The 22685-nt window shown below is 50.2% G+C and overlaps 1 protein-coding gene across 4 annotated transcripts in view; it reads right to left on the bottom strand.

Annotated features, from left to right (window-relative positions):
* Nucleotides 1-276: 276 nt before the first annotated feature.
* The window catches only part of LOC125463009 (DENN domain-containing protein 2D-like), an 87215-nt gene continuing 64806 nt past the window's right edge, over nucleotides 277-22685 (bottom strand). For all 4 annotated transcript variants that reach the window (XM_059653509.1, XM_059653507.1, XM_059653508.1 and 1 more), the window contains 8 exons: nucleotides 19980-20057; nucleotides 14497-14637; nucleotides 12742-12890; nucleotides 8606-8783; nucleotides 4184-4225; nucleotides 3476-3560; nucleotides 1501-1737; nucleotides 277-864 (listed from right to left, as the gene is read on the bottom strand). In XM_059653509.1, coding sequence (XP_059509492.1) covers nucleotides 809-864; nucleotides 1501-1737; nucleotides 3476-3560; nucleotides 4184-4225; nucleotides 8606-8783; nucleotides 12742-12890; nucleotides 14497-14637; nucleotides 19980-20057 — 966 coding nt within the window. In that variant the 3' untranslated portion in view covers nucleotides 277-808. The remainder of the gene's footprint in view (nucleotides 865-1500; nucleotides 1738-3475; nucleotides 3561-4183; nucleotides 4226-8605; nucleotides 8784-12741; nucleotides 12891-14496; nucleotides 14638-19979; nucleotides 20058-22685) is intronic.

Here is a 22685-nt window from a genome sequence, read left to right as displayed (position 1 = left end):
AGGTACAACAGAATATAGTTTCTCAGTAATATTCAAGATAAAAATGCAAGAATGCTCAAGTCAGTGGAAGAGGGAGAAGAACAACAAATTGGAAGCTCCGGGATAAGCCGGAGGAGATTAGTCGCTACATTATGCAGAAATCACCCGTCATCTGGATATAACATCCTTCACTGCTTTCTGTAGCTACTGCATCATGCAATTTTTCTTATTAATCTCCCTGGTTTTCACCCTATCACAGACTTCCCCCTTAGAACTTCCTGCAACCCCCCTGCGCACCCCCCCCCACCCCGCCCCCGTCCCTTCAACTGCTGTAAAACATATTGCATGTTATATTTCCCTCATTCTGAAGGATTAAAAATATTAACTCTGGGCTCTTTCTCCAGAGCCACTCCCACCCTGCTCGGCATTTCCAATTTTATTTTTTTCTTACTCCAGAATTCAAACATTCGCCTGGTATCAAATCCACATTCATTTAAAACAAAAAGGAGACAAAATAAAAGTTTGAGAAGAGGAAAAACACACATTTCAATAAAACCACTGTTTAAGACATTCAAAGAATATCAATACCACATCACTTGCCCTTTTCCCAAACTGCCCTTTCTGAAATTAGTAAATTTAAATACAATCATTCAAAATTTACAAGCTGCTCACAATGATGACAAGATTCTGAGGTAGGTGCCTTCGTGTTTGACCCTGAGGACCAAGTGACCTGTTCTCCTGTTGCTGATAGGCCACTTTCGGCATGAGGTGGCAGGCTGACATCACACTGTTCTCCTGGTGTCAGCTCCATTCTTCACTGGCAAGTACCCTACTTTACCTTAGTTCTGTTCTCGCGGTGTTCTTTTATCTTCTTCTCAAAAAACCCTGGAGAGAAAGGGAGAGAGGTCAGATCCAGAGGATTGTGTCCAGTGGCTGTGTTTGCAAGATTAAATAACTGCGCGGAGCCCATGATTGAGTAGCACGAAATGGACCAAATGTCCATGAGACAGGAGAGGCAACATGGGTGCGGGTACATCAGTACGCACTGTCTCCGTCCATATGCAACACTATCGAGATACTTTCAGATCTGCTCCAGTGAGTTTATTTGGTTCTTCTCCCGAGTAACGTGCAATGCTTTATCGCAGTAATGATGCTGGGCACCAGCTGGAAATGGGGTGCACTCAGGATAAAGAGGAACAGGATGGAGAGAGCTGGGTAAAGCTCTGACAATATCTGTGTGGTCAGAGAAACAGATAATGTTGTGTCCAAAAGTAGTATATTGGACCTGAAGTCCAAATATGTTTCTCTCTCGACGGATGCTGCCAAATCTGCTGGATTTCTCCAGCACTTTAAATCTGTAGCTTCGTCTATACCTTGTGTTTATGGGGCGGGGGGGGGGGGGGGGTTGGCGGGAGCACAGACAGTGTGGCTCTTTCTGGTAAACAGGACCGGAGAGAGCTGCTAGAAGGCTCATTTGGAGCCAGTGGCTGATGGCTTGGTCACCCGCTCACACCGCCTTACCTTCCTGAGAACAAGGAGGACCTTGTAGCTCCTGGACGAACAGCGAGAACATCTGTGTCGCCATGAAGCTCTTGAGAAACTTGCGGATGGATTTGGAGGTGACAGATTTGCGAAACTGCTTCTCTTGAAATGTAGTTTCACTCCGGTTTCGTTTAAGGTGGTCAGAATAATGCCCGACGACTTTAACAAAGAACAGCACAAAGGTGTTTGTCACCATGTCGTTTAAGTCCTGGCTGCCTGTGGACAAACCCAAGATAGACAGAGACATTAATATCACCAGAGCATGCTTCACAGCAACAATGGCAAATGCTCGACAATCTTCACTTGCTCCAGCTCTAAAAGTGCCACCAAAACAACTTGCATTTATATAGTGCCAATAACACAGCTGAAGACCAATAACTAGACAGAGTAAAAGTGAAAAGAGTGAGCTGTTGTCATTGGGAGGGTTCTGTCTGAAAGCACAGCAGTAGCAGGTGCAAAAAGTGATTTTCAAAACGCAGTTAGATTAATATATGAATTGGAAAGGATCAGAGTTGTGCCGAAAGAAACCAATTAGGTCGCTCTTCCAAAGGGTCAGGACAGATACAACGGATTGAATGGCATCCTGAGCTGTTTAAGCTTCTGACACGGTCCATGAGGTTGTGCCTGTTTCAAGCTAAAATACAGCATGTGTGTGTCATTTTGCTATCCTGGTAATCCACATACTGAGCTAGTTAGGGCTAGCATTTAGATCGGCATTTCAATTCAGGTTAGGGTTAGCATGTGGATTTGGGTGAAGGTCAGCATATGGATTCAGGTTAAACTGCCTGCCCTAGCAAACCAGAAGGGACTGTAAGAAACTACATCTGTTGGCTTCATGATTGTGGTGATAATTCAGTAGCTGGGCCAGTAGGACCTTTTCAAACATTGAACCGCATCCTCAACGTGTTCTACTCAGCACTGCACCCAACAACGTGATTGCTTCAATCAATATCATTTGGAAATGCTACTCCAAATGGGGAAAGCTCCAAACTTCATGATAAAGTAATCTACTTGTGAACTGGTCAACTAGGTTTCCTTCCCAACCATTGCAAGATCAAAAAGACAAAGTCAACCAATGATAGCAGGGTAAGAGAGCGGTGCAGAGTTTCAGTAATCTGGGAAAGCTGAGTTCTAGCAGAGCACAAAGAAGTCAGGCTTTATCCCAATTCTGCCAGGACGAAGAGGGCGCTCACTTGAAGCTTTAAAGAGAGTAAAATTCCGATGACAGCATGAAGAGCAACCAGAAAACTGATTCACCAGTAAGGTTTCTCCTGTACTGCACGCAGGTGTGCAACAGAGGTGTGAGAAAAGTGTCCCCACATATCGGGTATGGTACAAGCTCATGCTTGCTATGGAGCCACAGAGAGAAATCTGGGTGATAGAGGAGAGAGACGTTCAAGGAGGATGGCGGTGACAGCGAGATCCAGAAGGTGGAGGAACATTCAATGTTACCAGGGTTCACTGCTCCTGCATCTCTGACAGGCTTGAACAAGTAATTGTGTTGTTGAATATCTGAAAGAATAGGTTTCTTGGCCTCACTGAGAGCAACGGGAAGAACATTTACTTTACTCCAAGGAAAAGTCAAGCTGTGCGCTCTGGAGAGAGGCACAGAGAGAGAGCAGCTGAAGAAAGACGGTGAAACCAGTCACTAGACAGGATCAGGACAGATGGCATGTGCAGGAGGTCACTGATATAGAACAGGAACATAGGGATGTGAGAGAGAAAATCAGATCATGAGCTATTAGTTGGAACACAAAGTAATTTGAAATCAAACTAGGAATACATTCAAGACTAAATTAGAATGCAAGGTGGTCATTGAAATGTTAATTTTGCTTAACAAAATGGATTGTGCCAAATAAAGCCAAATGCAGATATATTCAGAGTGCAATGAAAGCAGAGGGTTAAAGAACAGCGCTCCAGCAGGTAAGAATAAACGAGCCCTGAGAATTCTTACACTGACAAGTCTTTCTCTGGCTCTGCAGAGAGTTCAGAAGCTCCTTGTACATCTTGTGGGGCAGAATATCATGCTCATCACCAACCTGCAGGGTTAAAGAAGAGTAAAATATTACAATCCCCACAGTTAGTATATTACACAGCAGAGCACTCCCAGAGTAGAGCAGGCTGGTGATGGGTCAGCTTTCCGTGAAAACCGAAGAACAACAAATCAAAAGTTGGCTCATAAACCTGCATCCTTGACCTGCCTACCACAGTCAGCTGGTTACTGGTTACAAAGAACCAGGATGTTTACTGTTGAATAACCAACAGCTATTTGCTCCTGAAATGCCACAGCATTCTTCAGCAGTTTGGCTCCTCCATTCAATCAGAAGCATTCGTCTTCCACAGAATACTTTCTTCCTGGTTATGTTTTCCATCTCAGGGCCAGTAAAGAACTTACAGCAGGGGTTGATTCACTGATGAAAGGTCACAAACTGAAACACTAACTCGAGATCTTGGCTGATGCTGTCAAATCTGTGGAGCATTTCCAACTTCTTTTTCAAAGTATCATAACTCTGGATCCTCATTAAAAAGAGCACAGGAGATTCGAGGATAGTGCCTGAGGCTGTGTTACAGGCCTGCAAGCCCTTTGTAAACACAAGTACAACCGACCAGGAATCTGCAAGACAATAATCAAGAAATCCACCACGAAAAAGTGTTTACTTACTTTTTGCAAGAACACTCCTGTATGCAAGTCCACCATTAAACACTGAAACAGAAAGGTACAAAATAGGAACAATTATAAAATATATAAAGCAGCTGGGAACCTGGAGCTATCACACAGCTGTTCTATGTTTTATATATTTTCAATGTGTTATTTTATATATCTCATGTTATTTTGTGAATGTTATGTAAACGTTATTTCATATGTGTTACATATATTTTGAGGACTTGAGTTTTGAAGGGTTGTGGAAAATTGGATTTATTTAAAGTTTTGTGGAGATATCTGAATGTCTTTTTTTGAACAGTGCAATGAAAGGACCCATGAGAACATTTTAATAAAATGCACTTTTTGGAAAGCACATGAATTTAACTCGTTGCTCAGACTCACTTTAGAGAAATCCCTTGACAGAGTTTTATTGCTGCCTTGTTTGGATTTCGCTTTGGACAGCAGTCTGGGGGAATGCTTGTTGAGGAAATGCTGCTCAGCTCATCCTTCAGCTTTTCTAAAACATTCTTCCCGTGTGAGTCCATTGTGAATCCAATCATCCTTTTTAAGAATGGCTGGAAGACTGTGTTTCCTCAGCCTGTTTTCTCCCAAGGCCCCAGAACCATCTGTACATGCCCAGCAACTTCCCTGTGTGTGTGCACCAGGTAGCCATCTGTTTCTGATCATTTCTTCCTTCCAGAACTAACCGTTATTGGCTAAAAGTATGTTTTCTCAAAGTAAATCACTGCAAAGAAAAATCCATGTTTTCTCTTCAACCTGGTTTTTGTGCGCTTTGGGTTATTTAGAGAGGTAAACATTTATATTTTCAGGTTACAAACTGTGTGTTAGCAACAAGGTAGTCCGAAGGCTTTTACGGACACCAAAGTGCACTATAATAATTGTCATTTTGAAGCTGGGACTGATCAAGATTGGAAACTGATTATTAGAGGATTTACAATATTTTGGAAGGACAGACAAGGTAAAGTAGGGTGATGTAGTTAGGATAACAAGGGGCAGGATCAGTCTGTCAGGGAGATGGGAATCACTGTGTATCCCAGGGTCTTGTGAACTGAAAATAGATTGAACTGGACAGTGGGACAGCGACTGAGAGTGAAAAGGTCACTTTGCTGGTTCAAGCCGCTGGTCCCTGGTCACGCAGTGGCCAGAAATGACTAAATTATTATCACACTGCCTGGTGGCTTAAGTTTTCGGCAAGGGAACCCCGCACTTCTGATATCAGGGGATTAGGACCCTGAAGCGATCCTGGAGAATAAGGGGGTGGGAAACGGGCTGATTTTATAAAAGGTATTAAAGGTCTGCTCTGCCACTGGAGAGCAGGGTGACAGTACCACGTTACCTTCCCCGGGAACTTTCGCTGGTATGAAGGACCACTCAGGCATTTAAGTAGCACCAAAAGGCACTCCTTGGGATCGCAGGGATCGTGCCTGTACCTCACCCACCCGCGGCTGCTGGCCAATCAGAGGTCAGTGGTGCTTGCTGTGGGATTGAGCAGCCAGAGGGAGGCGCTGGTACGGGCAGTCTTGGGTATACACAACAGAGCTGAATAGGGGGCAATGGAGAGTTGCTCTCAAGGGGGCTCCCCATTCTCAACACTGGGCCCCTCGATCAGGGTCTGAGTGTCCCACCCTTGCCTGTGTGGCTGGGTTAATATCAGTGGTGCAGAACTCCCTCTCGTCCTGAACCCAGGGAGGCAGCCAGGAAGGGGAAGACATTCCCCAGCACTTCCCAGCCTCCCATTCAACAGCGTTGGGAGAAGGAGCTGGGGAGGTGGCTCAGCGCTCGTACTCAGCCCCTCCCCTTACGGCTGGTTGAGTGCCCTCCGCACAACACAACACGCCATAGAGAGGCCGTAAAATGTCCCCTTGCCCTTCACCACATCTCTTACTGGGGTAATGGGACTGGAGCAACCTGGTGTGCGCGCACACACACACACACACACCACTAAAAGGAGCAATACCATTTAATAAGGTCATAAAGATGTAGGGAATCCTGGTCTTTATACTCACAAAGACAGTGTATAAAAGAAAATACCAACGTTCCTCATAAACAGTGGCTGGCAGTGAACAGGAGTATCGTGTCTAATTTTGAGCACTACTACACTGAGGAAGGATACAAAGGCTTGAGACAGCAGAAGAAAGAGGATGCGTGGGAGAGAGAGAGAGAGAGAGAGAGAGAGAGAGAGATAGAGAGTGTCGAAATAATTGATGAACAGTTCCTCAGATGAAGAACTCCTGGTGTTCGGAAAGCTTGCCTTCGAGAAGAGCAAGTGTGGGGGATTTGATTGAGATGCTCAGAATCATGAGCGATCAGGACAGAACAGATGGAGAAAAACCGTTCTAATTGGTGGAGGGATCTGGAACATGCCACCTGTGAGTGTAATGGAGGCAGATTCAGTCCATAAGACCGTAAGACTCCGTTATCTAACCTGCTCATTACCCTCTCAAAGAATTCTATGAGATTTGTCAGGCATGACCTCTCCTTGATGAAACCGCGCTGACTTTGCCCCATTTTACGATGCACTTCCAAATATTCAGAAATATCATCCTTCACAATGGGGTCCATAGTCTTAGCAACGACTGAGGTTAGGCTCATCGGCCTGTAATTTCCTGTCTTTCGTATCAATCCCTTTTTAAACAGGGGTGTCACGTTAGCAATTTTCCAGTCCCCTGTGACCCTCCCTGACAGGTCACCAGTAACACTTCCACTATCCCATAAACTATTTCCTTCAGAGCTCTGGGGTGTAGTCCATCTGCTCCTGGTGGTTTATCCACCTTCAGGCCAATCAGTTTTCTAGCAGCTTCTCCCAGCTGATGGCCACCATACACAGCTCTGCTCCCTGACTCTCGAATTTTTGGGAGATTACTCGTGTCTTCCACTGTGAGTACTAACGCGAAGTAATTATTCAGTTCCTAGGCCAACTTCCTTGTTCCCCACTACTATCTCTCCAGTGTCATTTTCCAATGGTCTAATGTCTACTTTTGCCCTTCATAAAGCCAAAGAAACTCTTACAGTCTTCTTTTACATTGCTGGCTAGCTTACCCTCATAGTTAATCTTCTCCCTCCTTATTTCTTTTTCGTTGCCCTCTGTTGGGTCTTTGTAAGCTTCCCAGTCCTCTGGTTTCCCATCGCCCTTTACCACATTATATGCTTTCTCTGTTGCTTTTATGCAATCCCTGACTTCTGTAGGCAGCCACGGTTACCTCATCCTGCCTGTAACATGCTTCTTTTTCCCAGGGATGAATTTTTGCTGTGTCTCCTGATTTACTCTCAGAAACTCCTGCCATTGCTGTTCCACTGTCATTCCTGCTTGGCTCTTCTTCCAGTCAGTTCTGGCCAGCTCCTCCCTCATACCTCTGTAGTCAACTTTATTTAGCTGTAGTACCGTTGCCACCGATTCCATCTTCTCCCTCTCAAACTGCAGAGTAAATTCAAACATATTATGATCACTGCCTCCTCAGGTTCCTTTACCTTAAGCTCCCTTATCAAGTCTGCCTCATTGCACAACACTAAATCCTGTATTGCCTGTTCTCTTGTGGGCTCCACCATGAGCTGCTCCAAAAACCCATCCTGTTGACATTCCACAAATTCCTTTATGTGCAATCCACTACGAACATGATTTTCCCAGTCCCCCTGCATATTGAAATCCCCCATGATCACCGTAACTTTGCCTCTCTTATGCCTTTTCTATCTCCTGGTGTATGTTGCGCGCTAACTCCTGACTGCTGTTTGGAGGCCTGTACACCATTCCAACTGTGGTTTTACTACCTCTGCAGTTCCTCAACTCTACCCACACAGATTCTATACCATCTGACGATACTTCGTTTCTTACTATTTATTTAATTTCATTTCTTACTAATGAGGCAATTCCACCCCCTCTGCCCACCTGCCTGTCTTTTCAATAAGATGTATATCCTTGGATATTCAGCTCCCAATCCTGACCCCCTTGCAGCCATATCTCTGTGATGCCTACCACATCGTATCTGCCAATTTCAATCTGCACCACAATCTCATTTACCCTCTTTCTTACACTGTGTGCGTTCAGATATAACGCCTTCAGTCCTGTATTAACCCTCCCTCTTCTCACTGTCACTCGTTTATCCAGTGTGCTTGAAGTTTGATTCCTGGCCTTTTCCAAACACACTGTCCTATTTGTGTCTGTGCTGGAGAGTTTAATAACCTCTCCTGAGATCTCCCTTTCTGTCATTTCTCTCACATTTCACACAGTTGAGGTGTTCAAAACAGAATTAGATAAGGACTGAACAGAGGGAATTGTAGGGCGTTGAGAGAAGAGTGGGGCTAGCAAAGTTTACCCAGGAACAGAGCTGAGTGATCAGCTGTGCTTCTTTCTTTTTAAGATATTGACATATTTCAGACCTTTGGAAGAGGCAGAGTATATTGGGACCCACGGCTTGCTCTTACCTCCTCAATGGGCAGTTCGTCCAGCTGTTCCCGAAACTGTCTCTGTACTCCCACGACAAAGGGCGTTGGGGAGCACACAGTGTCGAGCATGACCTTGGGCAACACCGGGATGTAGGTATGCTGCCAGGTGAATGGGTACAGCAGGGCAGCGACAGCGTGGATACACTGAGACAGAATACTGCAGGGAGAGGAGGCAGCAAGATCCCACTGTTACAGTCAACAAGCCAAACACTAAACCAAAATCAACTGGAAAAAATAGTTCTCTACGGGTGGGTAATAAATTGGATCGAACAGACTGTTTGTGAAAGCAAACATTTAAATGTTTAAGGTGTTTAAGCTGCAATAGAAAGCAGCTTTAACCAGACTAACACACAGGCACCGGTAACAAAAGGGATCAGTGCACGGACAGCACAGGGTTAGATACAGTGTAAAGCTCCCTTTACCCTGTCTCCATCAAACACTCCCAGGGCAGGGACAGCACGGGGTTAGATAGAGTGTAAAGCCCCCTTTACCCTGTCTCTGTCAAACACTCCCAGGGCAGGGACAGCACGGGGTTAGATACAGAGTAAAGCCCCCTTTACCCTGTCTCTGTCAAACACTCCCAGGGCAGGGACAGCACGGGGTTAGATACAGTGTAAAGCTCCGTTTACCCTGTCTCCATCAAACACTCCCAGGGCAGGGACAGCACAGGGTTAGATAGAGTGTAAAGCTCCCTTTACCCTGTTCCATCAAACACTCCCAGGGCAGGGACAGCACAGGGTTAGATTCAGAGTAAGTCTTCTTTTAAACTGAAAGTAAAGGACACTTGATATGGTCCCCACTAAGCACTCTCAGGACATGGACAACACAGGGCTATAAACAGGGTAAAACTCTCTCTACTCTTTTCAAAGTGAAAGTAAAATTCACTCCACACTGTCCCCAAACAATCCCATAGCAGGGGCAGCATGGAATGACAGATCAAAACTTTGTCTACACTATGTGTTGAGGTGGAGATGTCCATGTTAATTCTCAATAGCATTTGGCAGCATTCTGGAACAAACACAGAAGCCGCTGGAAAAGCTCAGGAAGTCTGGCGGCATCTGTGAAGAAAAAAAAAATCAGAGTTAATGTTTCAGTTCTGGTCACCCCAACGTTCTGAGGAAGGGTCACCGGGCCCGAAACATTAACTCTTTTTTCTCTACAAGGTGCCGCCAGACCTGGTGAGTTTCCAGCAACTTCTGTTTTGTTCCTGATATACAGCATCCACAGTTCTTTGGGTTTTTATATATTTAGCAGCATTCTGCTATCTGGTTCCGGAGGTGAGTCCACGTCCAGACGGTTCTGGTCCAAACAGGACAGGATATTGTGGGTCAGCGTGTTTAGGGTGAGCTGTTGGCTTTGCTTCTATTTGCTGCCTGCCTGTGAGGAAGCTGCACTATTATTTATTTAGTTGCGATCCCAGTGACTGCGGGCCAGCTTGCCCCAGGCCTTGGAGGTTATTCCCCTAGCTGTGAAATGAAACTGCATTATTGTGCTCTCTCCGACCATCCTGACCGTGCACTGCACAGTTCTGATATGGTATGAGAGTGTCAGCCCCATTATTAGGCTGACTCCTGCCCCTACACTGTGACTGTTGCAGTGTGGAGCTGTGGGAAGATGGCCTATCACCTCAGTCTCTGGTAATTTATCCTGCCATCAGATCTTCATGAGCTTTGGCAGAAAGCTGGAACAAAATCAGATGAGTTTCATGGTGTGGCACTGGTATACCAGTCTGGAAACAGGCCCTTCGGCCCAACAAGTCCACACCAACCCTCAGAGTACCGCACCCAGACCCATCCCCCTATAATCCACCTAACCTACACATCCCTCAACACTACGGGCAATTTCCCATGGCCAATCCACATAGCCTGAAAATCTTTGGACTGTGGGAGGAAACCCACGCAGACACAGGGAGAATGTGCAAACTCCACACAGACAGTCGCCTGAAGATGGAATCGAACCCGGGTTCCAGGCGCTGTGAGGCAGCAGTGTTAACCACTGAGCCACCGTGCGGCCCTTAAACCCCACACATTGAGACGAGAGGGGGCAGGACTGTTGCTCTGCAGACCCCCAGACTGCTCAGGCTCTTAGTCCTCCTCATTCCCCAATGCTCGAATTTTGCTGAAGGCTGCACTTGCTTAGGCAATTCACAGTAAAACATCTCCAAAGAAACTGTAAACTTAACATGACAAAATTTAATATTCAGTTTGAGAGTGAGAAATACAGGTCTGAAACAACTGTGTTTAACCCAAAGGGAGTTACAATGGAGATAGGATAGAGTTAGCTACAGTGAACCCGGCAGACAGATCGGCAGGAATGACAGGAAGCAAGCGATGCCATTTAAGGAGGTAATTCATGATTCTAAGCAAAATTCCAGTCAGGAGGAAAGAATCAACAAAGAGAGATATAAACCAACCATGGCTAACCAAGGAAGTTAAGGAGCATGTAAAGTTGAATGAGAAAGCATAACAGGAGGCAACACTCAGCAGCAGGCTGTTTGTAAATCTGTCGTTCTGAAAATGTGGAAGAGGCAAGTTCACTCGAGTGGCTCAGGTCTCGAATGCACTGTCTGAGAGTGTGGAGGAAGCAGGTTCAACTGAAGCATCCAAAAGGGAATTGCTTTGTTCTACGAAAAGTAACAATGTTCTGGGTAACAGGGAGAAGGCAGGAGCATGGCACTGAGTGTGATGCACATTCACATGGCTGGTACAGCCATAGCAGGGCGACTAGCTTCCTTCTGCACTCTAACTGTTCCATGATTTTGAGAAGTATCTCTATGGAAATTGATTACTTAAGGTTCCTCACATTTATTACCCCCATGGTCACTTTCTGGGTGCAATTTGTGTAAAATACTGTAAAATCTCTCTTCATCTTTCTTTCTGGTTTTGCAATTTGCAGCAGTTTGGAGAATGGCCTTCAAACAGCACCCCTACGACTTCAGGGACATTTTGCAGTCATTTAGTGATGCTCTGGGTCCTGACATCAGGAAGAAAATGCATTGCCCTGGAGTCACATCTAATTAAAAGGTTCTAGTTCTGATTTCCAGCGTCTGTAGATTTTGTTTTCCAAATTAAAACATTGTTCCTTAGTACAAAAGTTGCTCCCCAGGTTCCTGCCCTGAAAGAACTGTCTTTACCCTACTGAATCCTTTCACTTGTTTAACTAGTTTGATCAAGTCACTCCCCAGTTGAAAGCATTATAAAGGATGCTTTAAAAATTCTCCTTTTACCTGGTGCTGAAGACTAGTACAAATAGGGTGCTGCACAAGGTTCTTTGTGAATTCTAATCTATTTGATTGCAGCTCAGTGCCAAGAGCTAATTGTATCTAGAACATTGCAACATGCTGAGAGCTCTCTACAATGCACGTTACCAGTAGGTTTCTCTGTGATCCTGAGCAGGCTGCTTCTCTGCCTGTCTACAGCAGTCTGTACCAGGAATGTTGTGCCCTTACATATTAACACAGTGCTTCAAAAGCCTGAGGTGCTGGTCTGTCAAATGCTTGGCCCCGACCTGCCCTGCCTGAATGACAGAGTTTATGAGGCTAACAAACTCTTGACAGCAACCCATGCCAAGATGAAGGAATGTCAGTATCTCAAAGCTGTAGCCACACCTCCAGATGCACTAAATCCAGTTCTCTTTTGCACACTCATTTAGACTGATCTTCATCCAGTTCCAGTTCCAGGGTTTCTCACTAATTGTTCAGACTGTTCCTGATGCTCAGTTTGAACTATTGTTTAATTTTGCGTACAAATCACTTTAAAACAAGTCATGATTTTTGTCTCATTCTCCGTGTTTTCTGATTTGTCACTCTCAGGCTACCTTTCACTTGTTTTAATTTCACACTCAACAGATTCAAGCAAAAGGTCAAAGCAGATTTCTGGTGGTGCTTTCCCTGGAAACAGGATGCAGCAATTCAGTCTTAAACTGAAGCCCCTTGCTCATCAGGTGGAAGGGTGATGTCTCAGTTGTGTTTGGGCCGTTGTGGGAAGGCCACAGTCAATCTGGACCAAGGTCGGTGTGCCATAAGTGCGACATTACACATCAAATACCCCATTCAAGGCATTTCGTCACCTTCTCCGCCCAGGGTCTATGTTACAGGATGTCTCTCTCTCACGTACCTGAGTTCCTCGGCCAGGAATATCACTCGTCTCTCCAGTAGCAACGAGGCAAAAATTGCAATGACGTTTTCCTCCGATAGGTATTCGAAGAGTGAGGAGAAGTCGACGTGTTCGAGGCGGGAGTCAGAGGGTCGTGTCAGGTTAATGATCTGCAGACAACAAGAACGTGAATAGCACTCAGCCCCTCATCCTCAGTCACTGCTAGTTCAGCAATCAGCACAACATCACTGACCAAAGACAGTAGGAACTGCAGACGCTGGAGAATCTGAGATAACAAGGTGCGGAGCTGGATGAACACAGCAGGCCAAGCAGCATCAGAGGAGCAGGAAAGCTGATGGTTCGGGTCTGGACCTGAAGAAGGGTCTCGGCCCAAAACATCAGCCTTCCTGCTCCTCTGATGCTGCTTGGCCTGCTGTGTTCATCCAGCTCTACACCTTGTTATCACTGATCAAAGCTTCATCACACCTTCAAACCTGTTTTATTAACAAACTGGGGCTGTTTTAAATCTTAATCTCACCTCGACAAATGGCATGCATGTTATTGCACTGTGCCTAGACTTCTCCCTAATGTTTGCCATGCTGACGAAGCAGGTTTTGGAAAAGAATTACCAGCGCAAGTCTACCCCAGTCTGCAACACACCCCACTCACTCAGCATAGCAAGAACTCACTGGTCTCCATCAGGGAATCTCTAGTTAGGGTTAGATCAGGTTGAGTTTGTGAAATGGGCTGGAACCCTGCCAACACCCCCCCCACTTTATGGAAGACTGACCTTAAAAAAAAGTCTAATTAAAACAACAAGTCAGGGGAAAAAGTGAATTACAACACAATTAAAGAAGGGACACGGGTTCGATTCCAGCCTCAGGCGACTGTCTGTGCAAGTTTGTACACTCTCCACATGTCTGCATGGACTTCCTCCAGGTTCCCCGGTATCCTCCTACACTCCAAAGAGGTGTGGGTTAGGTGGATTGGCCATGGGAAATACAGGATTACAGGGATAGGGTAGGCGGTTAGTCTGGGTGGGATGCTTTTCAGAGGCCGGGTGTGGCCCTGATGGTCCGAATGGCCTGCTTCCATACTGCAGGGATTCTGTGATTCTCTGAAGATGTGTGTGTGTCTAGGTGTGGAACCACAGAAAATGTGGAAGATATTCAACAAATATTTCGCGTTAGTATTTACTGTGGAGAAAGACATGGAAGCTAGGGAATTTGGGGAAATAAACAGTGATGTCTTGAAAAATGCCCATATTGCCTGCATGAGTGCAGCCCCAACAACTCTCAAGAAGCTTGACACCATCCAGGACAAAGCAGCCGCTTGATTGGCACTATATCCACAAGCATCCATTGGCACTACATCCACAAGCATTCACTCCCTCCACCACCGACACTCAGTAGCAGCAGTGTGTACCATCTACAAGATGCATTGCAGAAATTCACCAAAGATCCTCAGGCAGCACCTTCCAAACCCATGGCCCCTGCCACCTGGAAGGCCAAGGGGAGCAGATAGATGGGAACAGCACACCCTGAAAGTTTCCCTCCAAACCACGCATCATCCTGACTTGGAAACATATCTCGATCTTTAGCCGTCACTGGGTCAAAATCCTGGAATTCCAAGCGGTTCAAGAAGGAAGCTCACCACCGGCTTCACAAGGGGACGACTAGGGATGGGCAATAAATGCTGGGCCCAGCCAGTGACGCCCACGTTCTGAGTCACGTGGCTCATGAAAGTTCTCCTAATTCCAGCCGTCTGAGCACCCACCTCTGTTCCTGAATCCGGGATGAAGCTTTTGACGGAGACCGTTTTGCCTGGAGCTGGGAATGCCGCTTCCCGCAGCCCCTGCATGAAGGGATAAATCACGGCCAGGGAGATCTGCCTCCTCTTCTCGACCTCGTCCAGGATCTGCGGAGAGATGGGTAAACACAGGCTGGGTTGACAAAGCTGCCCCAACAAACCACAGCGCAGCAGCTGGGAACCAGACACCTACAGCAAACCACAGTAACACAACACTTCCCAAAAACCAACACATGTTCACCCAGTCCTCGGGGGGAGGGAGTCCGCAAAAAAAAAAATCCGAGATCGGGATATCCCTTCCACTCTCTTCTCACCTCTCATCCTCTACCTCCCCAATTTCACAGCCCCTTTCTGCTTATTTTATCCCCTGCAGGCCAGAGACCGAGGGGTGACTTTACAGCGTTTTATAAAATCACGAGGGGAACAGAGAGGGTGAAGCGTCAGGGTCTTTTCCCAAGGGTCGGGCAGTCCAAAACAAGACGGCACAGGTTTAAGCTAAGATGGGAAAGATGTAAAAGGGAGCCGAGGGGTAAATCTTCCACGCAGAGGGTGGTGTGTGCATGGAATGAGCTGCCGGAGGAAGTGGCACAGGCTGTTACAAATATATTTAAAAGATATTTGGATGAGTACAGGGATAGCAAAGGTTTAGAGGGATAAGGGCCAACTGCAGAGAAGTAAGACCCGATTTACTCAGAAACTTGGGTCATCATGGGCAGATTGAGCTGAAGGGCCTGTTTACCACACTATAAATGTGTAGCTGTCAGCAGGCCCTGACTGAGTGTGAGCAAGCCCTGATTGAGTGTCAGGGTGTGAGCGGGCCCTGACTGAGTGTGACGGTGTGAGAGAGACCTGACTGAGTGTGACGGTGAGAGAGACCTGGCTGAGTGTGACAGCGGGAAAGAGCACTGACTGACTGCAAGGGTGCGAGCGCGCACTGGCTGAGTGTGAGGGTGTGAGCGAGCCCTGACTGAGTGTGACGGTGTGAGCGAGCCCTGACTGAGTGCGAGAGCGTGAGCGGGCCCTGACTGAGTTTGGGGGGTCTAGAACGAACAGTCTTACTCTCAGAATACGGGGTACAGCGTTTCGGATTGACATAAGGGAACTTTTCTTTACTCATAGGGTCGTGAACCTGTGGAATTTTCTGCCACAGAAGACTGAGAGGGCCGAGACACTGAATATTACCAACAGCACATGGAGTGCACTAGTTCAAGAAGTGAGCTCACCAGCACTTTCTCACCTTTAAAGTAGGTGCTAGCACATCCAGCAACGCCCATATACACAGCTGAATCAGAACAGAAATACATACTTATTCAAGAAAGAGATCAATAGAATGGAAATGCCATTGAGATACAAGATCGGCCATGATCATTTTGAAGAGGGCAGCAGGATTGCAGGGCTGAACGGCCTCCTCCTGTACCCAGTCTCTATGTTTACAGTTCACTAGAAACATCCAGGAGTGACTTAAAAGATTTTCTCGAGTGAAAGGAAGAGAAATTTTATTATTTTTCTTGAGGTCCGCAAGTGATGACGTGAAACACACACACATACTTGCACAAAGTAAATAAAGGGATACAGTCCACTCCAAAATAGATCTTAAAAATGCACTTTTAAGTCCTCAGAGACAGTGGGAACTGCAGATGCTGGAGAATCTGAGATAACACGGTGTGGAGCTGGATGAACACAGCAGGCCCAGCAGCATCAGAGGAGCAGGAGCAGAGGAGCCATTTTTGATGAAGGGTCCAGACCTGAAACGTCAGCCTTCCTGCTCCTCTGATGCTGCCTGGCCTGCTGCGTTCATCTAGTTCCACAGCTTGTTATCTCAGAGTCCTCAGGATGTTCTGAGATGTTAGTTTTGAACCTTACGTCACAAGTTGGTTGGGAACATATGGAGCAGTGGCAGCTGTGAATATTGTCAAATGCTTTGAGTTTTTAGGTGTCTTTCTGATTTGCTTTGTCACTGAGCTTTATCTTTCCTGAGAGAGTAGAGAGAATGAGAGAGAAGAAGAAAGAGAATGAGAGAGAGAAAGAAAACGAGAGGAGAGAGGGCGCGAGGGGGAGAGAGAGCGCAAGGGGGAAGAGGGGAGTAGAGAGAGACGGAGAGCATGTGAAGGAGAGGGGTACAGAGAGAGCGTGCAAGGGGGCAGAGTGTGAGTGCAAGAAGTAGGCAGAGCACGGAAGAGACAGAGGCAGAGAATGAGAAAGAGAGGGAATGAGAAAGAGAGAGACAGAAAGAGAGAGATCGACGAGACACAGACAGAAAACGAGAGAGAGAGATGAAGAACACGAACGAGGGACAAAGAGAGAGAGAGAGAACAAAAGAACGAGAGAGAGAAAACATAAGCATGAGAGAGAGAGACAGACAGAAAATGAGACAGAGACTGAGAAAGGGAGAGAGACAGACAGAAAATGAGAGACAGGGACAGAAAACATGAGAGTGGGATAAAGAAGACAGAGACAGAGAGAATGAAAGACAGAGAGAGAGACAGACAGAGAGCGAGGGAGCGACCGAGAGCAAGGGAGTGAGAAAGAGAAAAAGAGACAGACAATGAGAGACCAACAGAGAATGAATGAGAGAGAGAGAAAGAGAAACTGGGAACACAATAGAGGGACAAAGTAAAGAGAGAGACAGAGGGAAGAAAAGAATGAGACAAAGACAGAGAGAATGAAAGATTGAGAGAGAGAGAGAAAGAGAGGATGAGAAGAGAGACAGAGAACACAGAGGGACAAAGAGAAGAGACAGACAGAGAGAACAAAAGAATGAGAGAAGGTGAGAGAGAGAGAGACAGAAAATGTGTGAGAGAGAGAACAAGAACATCAGAGAAAGCAGAATGAGAAACAGGGGCCGGGAGTGATATTGGGGCCCGAGGGAAACAGGGCACAGACAGCAGACAACGAGAGAGAGAGAGAGAGAGAGAGTGAGAGAGTGAGAGAGAGAGAGAGAGAGAGAGAGAGAGAGTGAGAGTGAGAGAGAGAGAGAGAAGAGACCAGACAGAAATAGAGAGCGAAGAAAAACAGGGAGAGAGAGCGAAGACGGGCAGGGAGGGAGAGCGAAGACGGGCAGGGAGGGAGAGCGAAGACGGGCAGGGAGGGAGAGCGAAGACGGGCAGGGAGGGAGAGCGAAGACGGGCAGGGAGGGAGAGCGAAGACGGGCAGGGAGGGAGAGCGAAGACGGGCAGGAAGGGAGAGCGAAGACGGGCAGGGAGAGAGAAGACGGGCAGGAAGGGAGAGAGAAGACAGGCAGGAAGGGAGAGAGAAGACAGGCAGGGAGGGAGAGAGAGAGAGAGAGAGAAAAACAGTTTGGGAGAAAACTGAGAAACAGGCAGAAGCATGAAACGGAGAGAAAGGGAGACAAATAAAACAGAGAGCAGAGAGAACCTTCGTTATTCTAGTTATAAACCCATCTTCCCGGCTCCTTGGACAGTAGTTTCCTGAAGTACAGCTCATTTCTGAGCCAATGTGGGCTTCTGGCAATATCTGTCATTTCCAACGTTTAACTTATCATAAAGATTTCAATCAAGCTGGAGATCTGGGTTTCTTCAACCCTGCCTGGTTTCAGGCTTTTGATAAAAATGTTAATTGCAGTTCAGACTGGTTCTTGTTTATTGATGGTTTCATGAGACGTGACTGACCCTGGTGATTTCTGTGATAATAAAGTGTGAGGCTGGATGAACACAGCAGGCCATGCAGCATCTCAGGAGCACAAAAGCCAACATTTCGGTAAGGGTCTAGGCTGCTGGGCCTGCTGTGTTCATCCAGCCTCACATTTTACAATCTTGGATTCTCCAGCATCTGCAGTTCCCATTATCTCTGGTGATTTCTGTGGACAATTCTAAGTTGTGCCTTTGGAAGCAGTTTAGTGCACAGAGATCCCCGGTATTAAAGTCAATCCCTGCAGTGTGGAAGCAGGCTGTTCAGCCCATCGAGTCCACAACAGGTTCTCTGAACAGAGTCCCCCCCACCCCAGACCCACACGCCCCCACCCTCAACCTGTAACCCTGCATTTTCCATGGCCGATCCACCGAGCCTGCACATCTTTGGACTGTGGGAGGAAACTGGAACTCCCGGAGAAAACCCACGCAGACACGGGGATAATGTGCAAACTCCACGCACAAAGTCGCCCGAGGGCGGAATCGAACCCGGGTCCCTGGCGCTGTGAGGCTGCAGTGCTAACCACTGGGCCACCGTGCCGCCACAACAATGGAGGGGGGGTGGTCAAAAATTAAAGTCTATATTTTATCCAAAGCGCGAGTCAGTGTGCACAGACACTAGACAGAAAGCGAAGTTATAGCTGGTCGGTTACCACTGTTGAGAGTACAACTGCCAGATCAAAGATGTCTCAGAGCAGTGCACCTGAGGGTGATGTTGGAGTGTGCTTCAGCCATGCTGATGATTGATGTTGGCATTTTCCCTCATCAGGGCTGGGCTCCTCCTGCAAGATATTATGGTGCCAATGTTGACGGGCAGCTGAGCTATTGGACGAGCACAGAGACTGCCAGAGCTGTGAGGGCAAACCTGCTTGTGTCTGAAGTGAGGCCTGGTGCTAACGGGTGCCATGGGCTCTCAGGGCAACTTGCATCGTTACCCTCCTTGATGGCATCTCCACGGCAACTGCTGCGCAGCCTCTTCCTGGCTGACAGACTCTCAGAATTATTACAATGCAGGAGGATGGCATTTGACCCACGGCGCCCGGCACTGGGCAGATCGAGAGGCGTCGCGGTGCCTTCCTGGAAGTCACAGGCTGCAGTAAACTTCAGGGCCTCGAGGGCAATGGGTAGGGCAGGGGACGTGGCCAATGCTGGGCCTGCTGCCTTGCTGCCACACAGGACAGGAGCCTGTGGCCACTTCTCTGGAAATCTGGCAGCTCAGCCAGGCCACGCAAACATCTTCGGACAGAGGTCTGCTTCCTGCTCTTCAACCAGTGGGCATGGGACTCTGCTTTCCCTCCACACCAGACACAGCTAAACAAGGAATATTGCTGGGATGCCACGCCACACACGTCACTTCCTCGATAACAAGCAATATCCAGTCCCTCTCCCTCGCAAGCTGCCACCGCTATACTGGAAGGCCAGCTTCGGGGTTAGAATGGTACTTTATAACAAGGGGAACAGGCCATCCCCCCCAACCCCAGCAGAGAACACACACTGTTAGTAATGTGGGACTTCCACACTGCAGCTTAAAGCTCGTGGAGCAATGAACTTGGGATCTGTCTGAACCCAGTGCCAAGCTCAAACGTCAGGCGAATTCCCAAACGCCCGGCAGATTCCCAAAAGCCTGGAGGATTTGTGTTTAATGCCCCACTCCAGCTCCCTGCAGCTGAGAGTGGGAGCTGCTGGCCAAGGGGTGGATGGGGAGTCCACGAACAGACTCCTCCTGCCTCTTCTGCAGAGCCACCCAGGATCCACTCAGAATTCTGGCCCGAAGTCAGCGGCAAGCAGGTTGAAAGTATGTACCTTTGAGAAGAGGCCGAAACAGCCCAGGCAGCTGATGATGCAGAAGACCTCTGGTAGCCTCGGCCCACCTCCACGTGGCTGTAAACAGGGAGAGGCACGCGGTTAACCAGGGGTACGTCCTTCAACACGGTCTGTCAGTCCCTCACTGACACCGGCTCGGCTCCCTCACCCACCCCGGCTCGGCTCCCTCACCCACCCCGGCTCGGCTCCCTCACCCACCCCGGCTCGGCTCCCTCACCCACCCCGGCTCGGCTCCCTCACCCACCCCGGCTCGGCTCCCTCACCCACCCCGGCTCGGCTCCCTCCTACGTAGTGCCCAGCAGCACCAACACAAACTGAGCAACAACAATCAGACTGCACTTCCAGCATTTCTAACGGAGCCATGTTTTGGGATAGGTCATCCCAAACTGGTCCTTCTCTCCCTGATTATTCCTGAGGGAGCGCCCGCACCGTCGGAGGGTCAGCGCTGAGGGAGCGCCCGCACCGTCGGAGGGTCAGCGCTGAGGGAGCGCCCGCAGCGTCGGAGGGTCAGCGCCCGCAGCATCGGAGGGTCAGCGCTGAGGGAGCGCCCGCAGCGTCGGAGGGTCAGCGCTGAGGGAGCGCCCGCAGCGTCGGAGGGTCAGCGCTGAGGGAGCGCCCGTACCGTCGGAGGGTCAGCGCTGAGGGAGCGCCCGTACCGTCGGAGGGTCAGCGCTGAGGGAGCGCCCGCAGCATCGGAGGGTCAGCGCTGAGGGAGCGCCCGTACCGTCGGAGGGTCAGCGCTGAGGGAGCGCCCGCAGCGTCGGAGGGTCAGCGCCCGCAGCATCGGAGGGTCAGCGCTGAGGGAGCGCCCGCACCGTCGGAGGGTCAGCGCTGAGGGAGCGCCCGCAGCGTCGGAGGGTCAGCGCTGAGGGAGCGCCCGCACCGTCGGAGGGTCAGCGCTGAGGGAGCGCCCGTACCGTCGGAGGGTCAGCGCTGAGGGAGCGCCCGTACCGTCGGAGGGTCAGCGCCCGCAGCATCGGAGGGTCAGCGCTGAGGGAGCGCCCGCACCGTCGGAGGGTCAGCGCTGAGGGAGCGCCCGTACCGTCGGAGGGTCAGCGCTGAGGGAGCGCCCGTACCGTCGGAGGGTCAGCGCCCGCAGCATCGGAGGGTCAGCGCTGAGGGAGCGCCCGCACCGTCGGAGGGTCAGCGCTGAGGGAGCGCCCGTACCGTCGGAGGGTCAGCGCTGAGGGAGCGCCCGCACCGTCGGAGGGTCAGCGCTGAGGGAGCGCCCGCACCGTCGGAGGGTCAGCGCCCGCAGCGTCGGAGGGTCAGCGCTGAGGGAGCGCCCGCACCGTCGGAGGGTCAGCGCTGAGGGAGCGCCCGTACCGTCGGAGGGTCAGCGCTGAGGGAGCGCCCGTACCGTCGGAGGGTCAGCGCCCGCAGCATCGGAGGGTCAGCGCTGAGGGAGCGCCCGCACCGTCGGAGGGTCAGCGCTGAGGGAGCGCCCGTACCGTCGGAGGGTCAGCGCTGAGGGAGCGCCCGCACCGTCGGAGGGTCAGCGCTGAGGGAGCGCCCGCACCGTCGGAGGGTCAGCGCTGAGGGAGCGCCCGCACCGTCGGAGGGTCAGCGCTGAGGGAGCGCCCGCACCGTCGGAGGGTCAGCGCTGAGGGAGCGCCCGTACCGTCGGAGGGTCAGCGCCCGCAGCATCGGAGGGTCAGCGCTGAGGGAGCGCCCGCACCGTCGGAGGGTCAGCGCTGAGGGAGCGCCCGCACCGTCGGAGGGTCAGCGCTGAGGGAGCGCCCGTACCGTCGGAGGGTCAGCGCCCGCAGCATCGGAGGGTCAGCGCTGAGGGAGCGCCCGCACCGTCGGAGGGTCAGCGCTGAGGGAGCGCCCACACCGTCGGAGGGTCAGCGCTGAGGGAGCGCCCGCACCGTCGGAGGGTCAGCGCCCGCAGCATCGGAGGGTCAGCGCTGAGGGAGCGCCCACACCGTCGGAGGGTCAGCGCTGAGGGAGCGCCCGTACCGTCGGAGGGTCAGCGCTGAGGGAGCACCTGTACCGTCGGAGGGTCAGCGCCCGCAGCGTCGGAGGGTCAGCGCTGAGGGAGCGCCCGCACCGTCGGAGGGTCAGCGCTGAGGGAGCGCCCGCACCATCGGAGGGTCAGCTCTGAGGGAGCGCCCGCACCATCGGAGGGTCAGCGCTGAGGGAGCGCCCGTACCGTTGGAGGGTCAGCGCTGAGGGAGCGCCCGCACCGTCGGAGGGTCAGCGCTGAGGGAGCGCCCGCACCATCAGCGCTGACCCTCCGATGGTGCGGGCGCTCCCTCAGCGCTGACCCTCCGACGGTGCGGGCGCTCCCTCAGCACTGACCCACGACGCTGCGGGCGCTGACCCTCCAACGGTACAGGCGCTCCCTCAGCACTGACCCTCCGACGGTGTGGGCGCTCGTACCGTCAGAGGGTCAGCGCCCGCACCGTCGGAGGGTCAGCGCTGAGGGAGCGCCCGTACCGTCGGAGGGTCAGCGCTGAGGGAGCGCCCGCACCGTCGGAGGGTCAGCGCTGAGGGAGCGCCCGCACCGTCGGAGGGTCAGCGCTGAGGGAGCGCCCGCACCGTCGGAGGGTCAGCACTGAGGGAGCGCCCGTACCGTCGGAGGGTCAGCGCCCGCAGCATCGGAGGGTCAGCGCTGAGGGAGCGCCCGCACCGTCGGAGGGTCAGCGCTGAGGGAGCGCCCGCACCGTCGGAGGGTCAGCG

This window comes from Stegostoma tigrinum, chromosome 21 (assembly GCF_030684315.1).
Source record: "Stegostoma tigrinum isolate sSteTig4 chromosome 21, sSteTig4.hap1, whole genome shotgun sequence".
Classification (NCBI taxonomy): Eukaryota; Metazoa; Chordata; class Chondrichthyes; order Orectolobiformes; family Stegostomatidae; genus Stegostoma; species Stegostoma tigrinum.
Note: the sequence above shows the minus strand (reverse complement) of the source record. Positions and strands in the feature narration are given on the sequence as shown.